Source organism: Thalassophryne amazonica, chromosome 5 (assembly GCF_902500255.1).
Source record: "Thalassophryne amazonica chromosome 5, fThaAma1.1, whole genome shotgun sequence".
In the NCBI taxonomy this organism is placed as follows: domain Eukaryota; kingdom Metazoa; phylum Chordata; class Actinopteri; order Batrachoidiformes; family Batrachoididae; genus Thalassophryne; species Thalassophryne amazonica.
Genome location: NC_047107.1, coordinates 81969981 through 81982110, shown reverse-complemented (window position 1 = coordinate 81982110; position 12130 = coordinate 81969981). Strand labels below are relative to the sequence as shown.

The following is a 12130-nucleotide window of genomic DNA, read 5'->3' as shown; positions in this document are numbered from 1 at the left end:
CAAAATGCAATCACGACTTTCTTAAAAAATACACAAAAGCAACACTTTCTATTTGAACCAGAAACCACTTCAAAGCTAAGTCAGCAGAATATATAACATCCACTTTTAAAGCCCAATCTTTTGGCAAAGCAAAATTACAATTTTTAAAGAAAAATTTTTTTCTTGCAAAAAGCTCTGCAGTGTTGAAGATATGAATGGATCACACGTGTGTTTGTGTGTGTGTGTGTGGTGTGTGTGTGTGTGTGTGTGTGTGTGTGAGTGAATGTGTGTGAGACACCCATCCCTGTTCCCAGAGTCAAGGGTACTGTTACCGGACCTGTTCAATTATTTAATGAACCTAAATCCAACAATTAGTCCACATAGAGAACAGGTAGACTTCACGCGCACGCACACACACACACACACACACACACACACACACACACACACACAGAACAAAGTTAGTGTTAGGCATTTAACATAATTCCAGTTCAACACAAACCAAGCACTCAGGCAGCCACACACAGTCAGCACACTGCCATGCTTAAGGGCAGCTAAAGGAGCACAAACCTAATATTCCTGTTTTGACGGTCACAATAAAACACGCTCACATGGTGAGAGCACACACTGCACAGAAAGTTACTGGGTACTGGACTAATCAAACAGAGGACCTTTTTGTTGTGAGGCAGTCTATCAGGTGTGTGTGTGTGTGTGCGCCAGCCGCCTGTCTGCTGCAGTGTCACTGATCTGTGCAGGTTGACTGACTGCTCTGACTGACGTGGGGGTTCTGCTCCTTAGAAAGCTCCTCCATCACACCCACCGCTTAAAGGAAAAAAACGTCTTTGTCATCTTTCTTTCTTTTCGTTGGTTTCTCCCATTTTCGCTCAGTGTTGCCAAAGCAGATCTGGTTTGGAATTATTGTTTAAATCATAGTTGACATTTGCATTTGACTCCTGCCATCACTGCCCCACTACATTTTGCAGTGCTTGGTCATCACTGGCTACGTTTACATGCCGTTAATATTCGGGATAAGGTCAATATTCTGGTTTCTGAATCATTAGGAATAACCCGTTTACATGCTTAAGCAGACAGAGTTACTCCTGTATACATGGTCATTGGTATCATTTGGAATATCCCCATCTAAACAGCGACGCACGTCTTCCACCGGTGCTTGATTTGGTCTGGCGTTCGTGCAAATCCTGCTTCGCGTAACTTTTCGGCCACCTTCTTGTAAATGTCGCTATCTCGATACTTTCTACCGTCAATAAAAGACATTATATTCATGTCTTTCACAATACTAATGAAGTACTCGGTTTCCTCCTCGCTCCAAAAGTGTGGTGCTGTGCTGCCGCATCTGGATTTCCCCATGCTTGTTTACCTCTGCTTCTGTGGTGTCCGGTGGGTTGTGCACCGCATACAAGTAGTTGCTATACTCAAAAGCCCAAGATTCCTTGCGGATAGGACATGCGCAGAACACAAAATAATGTTCCTTTCTATGGGGATATTCCGATGCGCGTTTATATGACCTGATATTCGGGTTAGAACAGGAGTAACCCAGGGGTCATATTCGGGTTTTTAAAAACCGGAATATGAGCATATTCCGGTATTTGCAGGTGTTTACATGGCCGTGCGCAACCGGGTTATTGCTGATATTCCAGTTATGAAAGGGTTATGAACGGGTTATGGGCTGCATGTAAACATAGTCACTGTCACAGCAACACTTCAACATTCTTTAGACCTGAACTCAGACGTTGCTGCACGTCCACCAGCTGACAGAAGACAGGTCACACAATCATCTGTCTGAAGGTGAAACAATCTTGTGCTGAGAAGTTCCATGGTTACGGGCAATAGTTTGCAGTCTTCTGATCAGACTCAGAATTTTTCTTTTTAACAATTTCATGGGGGTGGGGGGAAGCAAGTTTATTTTATTTCTTAATGCTCTTGTGTTATGATGCCACAAATACCTGATGCTGAAAAAGAAATGTCTGCCTTCCTCTGGTGGTTGGTGAAGGTAAAAATTAATATTTCATTCCTTCATTCATTCATTTTCTATACCCACTTACTCCAACTAAGGATCAACTAAGGATCTATCTAAAAATGATAAACTGATGATGATTATTATTACACTGGCCAAAATAAATAAATTCTTGCATGGACTTTGAGAACTGATTTAGGGTCATTTTGGGGTGCTGAATCCAAATCAGAGTTCAGATTTCCTCTATCACATCACATTTTTTGCCATCTGTTCCATATTGATGGATTTTGTAAAAGTTACTCATTCATTCATGAGTTTGATGCCACTAATCACATACAAAAGCAGCTTCAAAAGCATAGTTTTTAAACCAGGTTCGCAAAATGTGAACAAGATCCGTAATATTATGGTACCAAAGACACTGGCGGTTCTACACTGAATTACTCCCTGGGCGAGACCCCCTCCGAGTGAAAAAAAAAAAGAAAAACTGTCAAAATTTTGCACAAACAGCCCCTGAAATTACAGTTGACATCAAAAGACTGCAGGCTACAATATAACTCTTATACAAAACATCCACGAATTGCAAATTTGAATAAACATGCCCTTATATGGTAAATGTCTGTCACTAGATGCTATATTAATCTGTCTTTTAGGGAGATGCATATTTGTCTCAACATTCAGCTGATACTTAGCTTGATGTTTGTAAAACCACCTAAAACAGTTCTGTATTTTTAAAGGTGAAAAGTGGTCTCATCATTTTCTTATTTATTTATGTATATCTGTTGTCAACCGTCAGTAATTGTTGTGTGGGCCGCCAGAAGAGGAGGTACTGCTGGCCCACCACCAGAGGGCGCACTGCCTGAAGTGCGGGCTTCAGGCATGAGAGGGCGCTGCCGCCACGGACACAGCCGGGGGTGACAGCTGTCACTCATTATCTCTTGACAGCTGTCACCCATCTACTCTACATCATCTCACTCCATAAAGACCAGACGTCATCTCCACCTCGTTGCTGAGATATCGTACTTCTATGGAGGTAACATTCTCTGCCTATATTGATTGATTCCAAGTGCTATTGTGTTGCAGCTGTCAACCAGAGGACCGGTGTGGGTCGCGACTGTTTCGTTCTATGTCAGATAAGTGGTTACACAGACGCTGCACGAGTGTGTGTTAGAGGTGGAGGTGGCATTCCCACCGTTGTTGTTACGGGGTGTACACACACCCACACTTGACTGTCTTTGCTCTTCGCCAGCAGTACCAGATCCGACAGTCGGGGACGGTGATCACCTGGGAATTGGGACTTGGCGGCTCCAGTATTCACCAGGTTCGGTGGCGGCGGAAATCGTGTGGTTCCGGCTCTTCTCGGGACAGACGTCTTCTATCCTCGAGCCTGCCCACACGTCACCATTGTGGATTGACTGTTATCAGATACTGAGATTGTTTGTATATTCGTTGTGCACCTTCACAACATTAAATTGTTAATTTCTGGCTCATCTATTGACCGTTCATTTGCGCCCCCTGTTGTGGGTCCGTGTCACTACACTTTCACAACAGTAATATTGTCTATGGTGTAGCACCAAAGCATCATCTTTTTTGACTGTGTGGATCAATCTTAGATTTATGTCCTCTGTGACATTTCTGACAAATGAAGGCAGACGCCTGTTGTAGATGCCAGTGATTCTGTAGTGCTGACTTTCCTTCTGGCCCTGGTTTCATTGTTACAGTTTCTTATTACAGTCCGTCCATATCTGAGTCCTTGTGATATTTGTTCCTGAATCTTTTTTGTTTTTTCCTGTTTGTAAGGAAGGTAACAGGAAAAACACATAAATTAAACTTGAGATGTTCAGACGGCTCATAAAACAGTACGGAACTCAAATCTCACATCAATAATTTGATTTGGCACATTCACACTCTGCTATATTCAGCTATTCTAGTTCTGTAAACTGGTCTAACATACCTCACTTGTTTAAATATTAAACAGAATATACTGTAAAATACAATACAATTAATTATTCAAGTCACTTCAGCTAGTAATGTGAACGCAGCTCAATTTCTAAACCCTCCTCACAAACAGACTGGGTCTCCTACAAACTTTTTTCCACGAGTGGGCAGTTTCTCCTCTCTGGTGAAATTCGAGCCTGTTCTTACATTCTGTCTGTCCACTTTCAAACTCCTGTTCTGGGCACAGAAGGTTCTGTGCTACGTCCTAAGTGGACTTTGCCACAGGATAGCAGGTCCTGCTGAGCAGAACAGCAGAGAACAGGTGCACTGCAGGATGCTCTGTCCGGAGTCAAAGCGGAGCAGAGCGCCTGTACCAGGGGACAACGCTGGAGACAACCGCCAAGCCTTTACACTGGTTCTGTTCTGTGCAGCTCAGCAAGAAGGGGTGCCTACATCTGGAGGGAGAGAGTGCCAATTTGCTAATTCCCACACAGTGATATGATCAATGCATTGCAGCGCAGACGATTATTTTTTTCTTATGCGTTTGTGCCGCCCCCCTGTGTGTCATGAAAAAAACACGCCCCAGGCAGCTGCCCGCTTCGCCCTGCATCAAAAACCGCGTCTGACCGAAGAGGTGTGCAAGACTGCAGCTTTTGCTTCAATGGTTGATATGAGAAATATGTTTTCTGATCTCAAAAATGTGATGTGATTGGCAAAAACTAACACCAGATTGAGATTCACACACACACACACACACACACTCATCTTCAACCGCTTAGTCCAATTAAGGGTTGCGGGGGGCTGGAGCCTATCCCAGCAGTCATAGAGCGTGAGGTGGGGTACTCAGGTACACTCAGGACAACACCAGTCTGTCACAGGGCCACAAACAGACAAAACAAACACATTCACACCCACTCACACACCTACGGACAATTTAAAGATTCCAATCCACCTAACCTGCATGTCTTTGAATGTGGGAGGAAACCGGAGCACCCGAAAGGAAACCCACGCAAACATGGGGAGAACATGCAAACTCCACACAGAAAGGCCACAGGCGGGAATTGAACCCATGACCTTCTCCCTGTGAAGCAACAGTGCTAACTACTAAGCCACCGTGCTGCCTAGATTCAGATTCAGCGCCCCCAAATTACCGAAAATCCGTTGAAAACTCCATATAAAGCAGTGGCTTCAGGACAACTCTGTGAATGTCCTTGAGTGGCCCAGCCAGAGCCCAGACCTGAATCCAACTGAACATTTCTGGAGAGATCTGAAAATGGCTGTGCACCGACACTCCCCATCCAACCTGATGGAGCTTGAGAGGTGCTGCAAAGAGGAATGGGCAAAACTGCCCAAAGATAGGTGCACCAAGCTTGTGGCATCATATTCAAGAATACGTGAGGCTGTAATTGCTGCCAAAGGTGCTTCAACAAAGTACTGAGCAAAGGGAGTGAACACTAATGTACATGTGATTTCTTAGGGTTTTTTTAAAATAACTTTGAAGAAAAAAAAAAACTTTTATGTTGTCATTATGGGGTGTTGTGAGTAGAGTTTTGAGGGGGTAAATTAATTTATTATATTTTGGAATAAGGCTGTAACATAACAAAATGTGGAAAAGTGAAGCGCTGTGAATACTTTTTGGATACACTGTATGCTTTATTCTACAGATTAATTTTAATCTATACACCATTTTGTTCTCTGCTTATTTAAAAACAACAACCCACCAAGCAGGTGTTGCTATCTTTTCAACTGACAGAGAGCTAGCGCTGATAATTTAAATTCATGGTAATTTCACAGTGACATCATAAAATCTTGTTTTCATGCATTTAAATAACCCATTAATGAAATGTTTATTTGCTAAGTGACATCAATCAATCAAAGTTTATTTATATAGCCCTTTCCACAGCCCAGAGGGTGACCAAAGTGCTTCACAGTAAAATAAAAACAAAGATTAACTTAAGACAATAAGCAAATTTAAAACAGACACATCAATAAAAATATACATCCAAAATATTTACAGATAAAAACCAAACAAAATGTCAGAGCGTTGCTGGTTGTGCAAAAGCTATTGTAAAAAGTAAGTTTTATACTTAGGATTTCAAAAGACCCAGGTCAGTGGTGCTGTGGATCTCAGGGGGGAGTTTGTTCCACAGTCTGGGTGTGGCCACAGAGAAAGCCCAGTCTCCCCAGTGGGAGTACGAGGTCTGTTAGAAAAGTATCGGACCTTTTTATTTTTTCAAAAACCTGATGGATTTGAATCACGTGTGCTTGCATGAGCCAACCTTGAACCTTCATGCGCATGCGTGAACTTTTTCACTCCTGTCGATTGCGTCATTTCCTGGTAAGCAGCCTTTGTGTGGGACGTGTGCTGTGCGCTTGGCGGATTTTCATTTCAAGGAAAAAGATGGAACGACTGGAGCAGCGCCGCATCAAATATTGCCAGAAACTGGGCAACAGCCAGGTGGAAACCATTTGGATGATTCAGACAACTTTCGGTGACTTTTCAGTCGTGTGACTATCCGAGAAATTGTGGAAGAGGTGGGCATGTCACAACATGTCCTGTGAGACTTCAACACGGAGGCGCTTTTGCACCGCCGTCAGCAGCAGCATGAATTTCACCACCAATCTTTTCATGGCCAAATCTTCTGTCACAGTGGAATGTACCGAAAAAGTGCTGATGTCCACCTCTTCCGCAATTTCTCGGATAGTCACACAACGGCCCCACATCACCACAGCGTTCACTTTGGAAATGATTTGGTCATTTCTGCATGTTGATGGCCAACCGGAGCGTGGCTCGCTCTCCACCGTTGTGCGGCCGTCTTTAAACCGGTTGTACCGCTCCTTAATCTGTGTGATGCCCATAGTATCGTCACCGAAAGCTGTCTGAATCATCCAAATGCTTATCAGGAAATGACGCAATCGACAGTCGTGAAAAGTTCACGCATGCGCACGAAGGTTCAAGGTTGGCTCATGCAAGCACACGTGATTCAAATCCATCAGGTTTTTGAAAAGATAAAAAGGTCCGATACTCTTCTAACAGACCTCGTATGTGGCCCTTGGAACCTCTAGTGCACACTGGTTAGAAGATCTCAAAACTTTGTTTTGTTCCCGATGTGTCAGCAGCTCAGCTAAGTATGGTGGAGCCAAACCATTCTGAGGTTTAAAAACAAACTTAAGAATTTTAAAATCAATTCTAACCCGAACTGGAAGCCAATGCATAGAGCATAGAGAACTGAGGTGATGTGGTCGCATCTGCATGTGTCAGTTAATGGACATGCTGCAGCATTTTGAACCAGCTGAAGTCCACCAAGGGAAGACTGGGAGATAGAGGTGGGCGGATCAATCCTAATATCAATAATATCAATACTAACGCTGGTATTGATATTGAACGATCCTTGTGTAAAAAGATTGATACTCAAGCTTTTTTTCTCTCCCGCACGAACTGACTGCTGCGCATGCAGATTCATCAAAGTCTACTCTCTGTCTGTAAGAGCAGCGCTGCACTGTGTCACACAACACGGAGCAGCGCACCCTTGTATTGTGGTTTGTCAGCCCTCTACCTTAGGACATTTTGTTTTAAGTTGTGTTGAGTGATATTTTTTTAAACAAAAATGTTGATTGTGATGATAAAGTATTTTGTTGTCACGTACAATGTTGGCGAAATTCTATCCTAGGTCTTTGGATCCTTTGGATTATGAAGCTTAAATATGAAAAAGTATCAGTATCGATATTGGCGATACTGGGCCTGTATTTACTTGGTACCGGATCAATACCAAATTCCCGGTATTGCCCACCTCTACTGGGAGACTCCAATGTAAAGCCCGTTGCATGGTTCAGCCGAGAACTAATAAAAGCATGAATGGCTTTTCCAGATCTACGCGATTTAAAAAAGGCTTCACCTTCGCTAAAAGCCATAGTTGATAAAAGCTAGATTTGACCACAGAATCAATTTGTTTGTTGAAATAAAACCACTGTCAAACATCACCACAAGATTTCTGACAGTGGGTTTAACTTACAATCCCCCAACGTCCATTATCTGTGAGTCACCAAACACAATACACTCAGAAATTCAAAGACAACCACTGCTTTATTTCTGTGATACAGTTGGCCACCCTGCTCCCAGTGACTGCATCAGTTTGTTCTAACGGGAGGTAGATTTGAATGTCGTCTGCATAGCAGTGGAACAACATATTGTGGTTTGCAATGACTGATCCAAGTGGCAAAATGTACAGGGAGAAGAAAGTAGGGCCAAGGATTGAGCCTTGCGGAACACCACAAGCAAGAAAAGCACTCGAAGAAGACAGGTCACCAACCATTACAGAAAACATTGATCAGACAGATATGATGTGAACCACTTCAAACCCCATACTGCTAGTGGATGACTGATTGGAATTTGGTTTAGGTCTTAAATTAAAGTGGACTACAGTGTCCTCCTAGTTTATTTTTCTGCAATGCTTGAATTTTATGTTATGGTTAATATTTTGGGAAATAAGTGAAACTGCATACCTGTTAAACGGAAGCTTTTTGTTTGAAGTCCTGTGTCTCAAAGTCATTCTGCTAAATTCACTCTTTTGTAACTTTTTCAACTCTCTAAAATTGAATTTGTAGGTTCTCTCTTGGTCATGGGTTATGCTGAGGTCAGGATACAACTCACTTTTCCAGACTGGAAGAAAGAGCGCTGCAGTTTGTCTCTTTAAATCTTAAAAACTTAGTCTGAAAGTCACTCTGCTGAAAAAGATAAACTCAAGGAGGAGATGAAATATGATATGTGTTCCAAAAAAGTCAATACAACTTATTTGTGAAAAAAACACGAATGTAACAGCATCACCCGTACTAGCCGTGTTTACATAGAACCTAATTGTTGTTTGACTTTAGCTGCTTCCGTCTGTTCAGGGTCACCACCAAGGATGCAATTTAGAACTAGAAATTGGGGGGACAAAGTGCGAGGCCCGCAGGGCCAAAGCCCATAGGTGCTTTAGGCCCCCAGAAGCCAACAGTTTCTAGATAAGCTCAGATGCATTCTGTGCATCCAGAACAGTAATTTTAATGTTTTGAGAAGACCATAAAGTGGACACCATTTGACTTATACAATTTGAAACTGTGGATATAAGTACTTTATTCTGAGAATAGCCAGCATTGATTTTATTAACATCGTGGTGTAAATAAGGTATCACCACATGTGTAGAACTCAAAAAGAATGATAGGTTGAGTTCTCATTAAAAAACAACTGCAATGTGGTAAAATGTATTCATAAATATGAAAGAACAGGCTCTTAATAATTATTAACTATCGCATACTGTATTTTTTTTCTTAAGATTTGTTTTTGCATAAGTTTGAAAAAACAACAAATCATAAGTTTAGGATAAATTACTTATCATGAATTTAATTTTTGAAGTGCCACTAATGACAACACTCATACTGAACATAATTTCGCTTGCATAGACTGATTTTGGAGATCAAGCAATAATTGCAGATGGGCTTTCTGAGGTCCCAGATAGATTTTCTGATTTCCTTTTCTAACTTTCAGAATTTAGTAAATTAGCATATGGTCCATTGATACTTATGTGTAGACACTAGTCCCTAGAGGCAACTATTTTTGGTTTCAGATCTTGGCAAATGCAGTCCCAGAAAATTCCAAATGTGACAAACAAGAAACAGGTGTTGTAAACAAGTCAATGCTGCTAAAAATACAAACTTGCAGAAACAAAGATACTATTCTGACATGGTTTGCACATAAGACTGACATAGCATGTTTCAAGTACACACATATATGTCAGAAGGTGGGGGGGGGGCATACCATATTCTGTCCCCCCTGGTTGAAAAGGTGGGGGGGGGATCTCCCCCATCCCCCACCAAATTGCGCCCATGGTCACCACAGTGGATCCAGGACAGATCTGCATTGGGATTTGGCACATGATTTATACTGGATGCCTTTCCTGAAGCAGCTTCAGTTTTACCTGATGAAATGCACACAGCCCCCGGTCTTCCGAAGAGGTCTCCCATCTAAGTACTAACCAAGACCCACTCTATTTAGCTTCTGAGATCTGACAGGATCTGACACAGAACAGATTGGAAGTCCATTTACATGGACCCTAATAATCCATAAATAATCAGAATGATTAAATGCTTGATCAGATTCTTCTCTGCAGGTGGAACATTCCACACAGGCTCAGCACTTGTGTAGTAACACAGAACTGGCGACATAATGTGATGACTTTTTGGTAAATACCTGAAAACTATGGGAATTTTCTGGTAAAGGAATGAGGGAAGCCACTAAAGATATTTGGAAATAATTTATTTTTTAATTATTTCAAAGGAAAGAAACAAACAGAACAAGGAGTTGTTCTGTAATATGCACAAAGCACCAGCTGCTGATGTGGAGTCTGGTCTGAAGCAGAAGTAAAAAGTGCATGACGACATGATGTGATTTTGCTGCTCTCTTTATTAAGATCAACTCTCTTCTGCTGCAATTTGAGCAGCAAAAATAAGTTAACGGGGGTCTGCTGTTGAAATAAAATAATAGGTGAAAATACAGGAGCTGCTTTGTGCGTATATTAAAACAGCCAAGTGTGTATCTAATAATTTATTTATAACTATGTAAATGATACCTGTGGATTCACTGATCAGAATGACTCCATCAGACTGTAAGTCTTTATAAAACTACACACAGACAGTACCCCTGCAAATTCCTTTACCTGACTGAAAATATTTCCACAATGTACTGTGACTGACACAAAGTACAGAGTCATTCTTCAGCCAAACTAAACCAAAATGATGCAAATATCACACGTTCAGGGGGGACGGTGCTTTTCAGCAGCAGTTTGTAATGTGCCAAGATGGGCTTAATATGTTAAACTTTTTCCACCAACTCTGAATCCTACAAAATGACAAAAACCATCATACTGACAGAAGAAGTCGTACATGGACAAATAATCCAGTGTACCTCTGCTCTCTCTAGCCTTTGGCTGACCAACCATTGACTGACTGACTGACTGGTGATGAGCTGTAACAGCTCGTGTTTACTCCAACATCCAGCCAGGGTGCAGGTGTGTGTGAGGCAGCCACTCCTGTTTGTCCTCTCACGTGCAGTCACACCTTTGATCCCTCTAATGCTCTCCAACAGGGTCCTGTGAGGAGCTGCTGCCTCCTCGGGAAGGTCGACAGGTTTAAAGTGGGCTGGAAACAGGTCATTGTGAGTGGAGCACCTTTGTACTGTCCTCACATTTGACTGGATCACACACACACACACACACACACACACACACACACACACACACACACACACACACACACACACACACACACACACACACACACACTTTCTTCTCGCGCGTACATGAAGCTCTCCGTATACTTACGTCAAAACCACGCGTGATTAAAAACAACCATTAAAAGAAAATCAGGGAGCAGAAATGACGATGGGAGACACATGGACAGAGAACCCCCCCCCTCCGGAGGAGCAGCTGCGATTACGTAACTTCACTTTGAAAGTCGGTTTTTGTGCACAAGTGCGAGCACACGCGCAGCTGATCAGTTCATCAGCGCACGAATCCCACACAATCTCCTAGTTAAAGTCACGTGAGCCGAACCGAGCTCGTAAGCGTTTTAACTTCGAGGCGCTTTAACCTGTCGCGTTCGTGCACGTGCACGGCGATAAAATGATGAGGTCTCTTACCGGCTGCATGTTTCGCGGTGACGATGACACTGTGCGTCCTCCCTCCGCGGACACTCAACCTCCAACTGCCGCTCCGCCGCTCGAAGGAGTGTGCACGCACACGTGCGCAGAGAGAGAGAGAGAGAGAGAGAATTGCGGGGGGGCTAGATATCCATGAAGTCAAAGTGAGAAAGGTGGACAATATACCGACTTTAGTTGTTTTTTTGTGGTTTGTGTGTGTGTGTGTGTGTGAGAGAGAGAGAAAAAGAAGTTGCTGGACATCATAACCAGACAAAGACAAATAATATGAGCACTGTCAGGAGAGGGGCCAGAATCTAAACTTTTCCCAGTGAATACTGGCATTCATCAGGGATGTGTTCTGGGTTCTGCACCAGTGGCGCCCCCCCCCCCAATAATTCTGCCAATAATGTGAATAGTGACTGACATATTTATGGATCTCAACTGCAGTTTTGTGCTGAGAATGTCTCAATATTGCGTAACTGAGCAAAGTGATGAATGCAATCATTCTAAGTAACGTGTGTGTATTGATACCACATTTTAGAGGAGCACAGGTGACTAAAACATATACC

At 42.6% G+C, this 12130-nt stretch overlaps 1 protein-coding gene across 1 annotated transcript in view; it reads right to left on the bottom strand.

Moving 5' to 3' along the window:
• Positions 1–11668, bottom strand: part of kcnip3b (Kv channel interacting protein 3b, calsenilin) — a 155547-nt gene extending 143879 nt beyond the window's left edge. Inside the window, exon 1 of the mRNA XM_034170680.1 lies at positions 11562–11668. Within this exon, the coding sequence (XP_034026571.1) occupies positions 11562–11570 (9 nt within the window). The 5' untranslated portion in view covers positions 11571–11668. The remainder of the gene's footprint in view (positions 1–11561) is intronic.
• Positions 11669–12130: the final 462 nt, after the last annotated feature.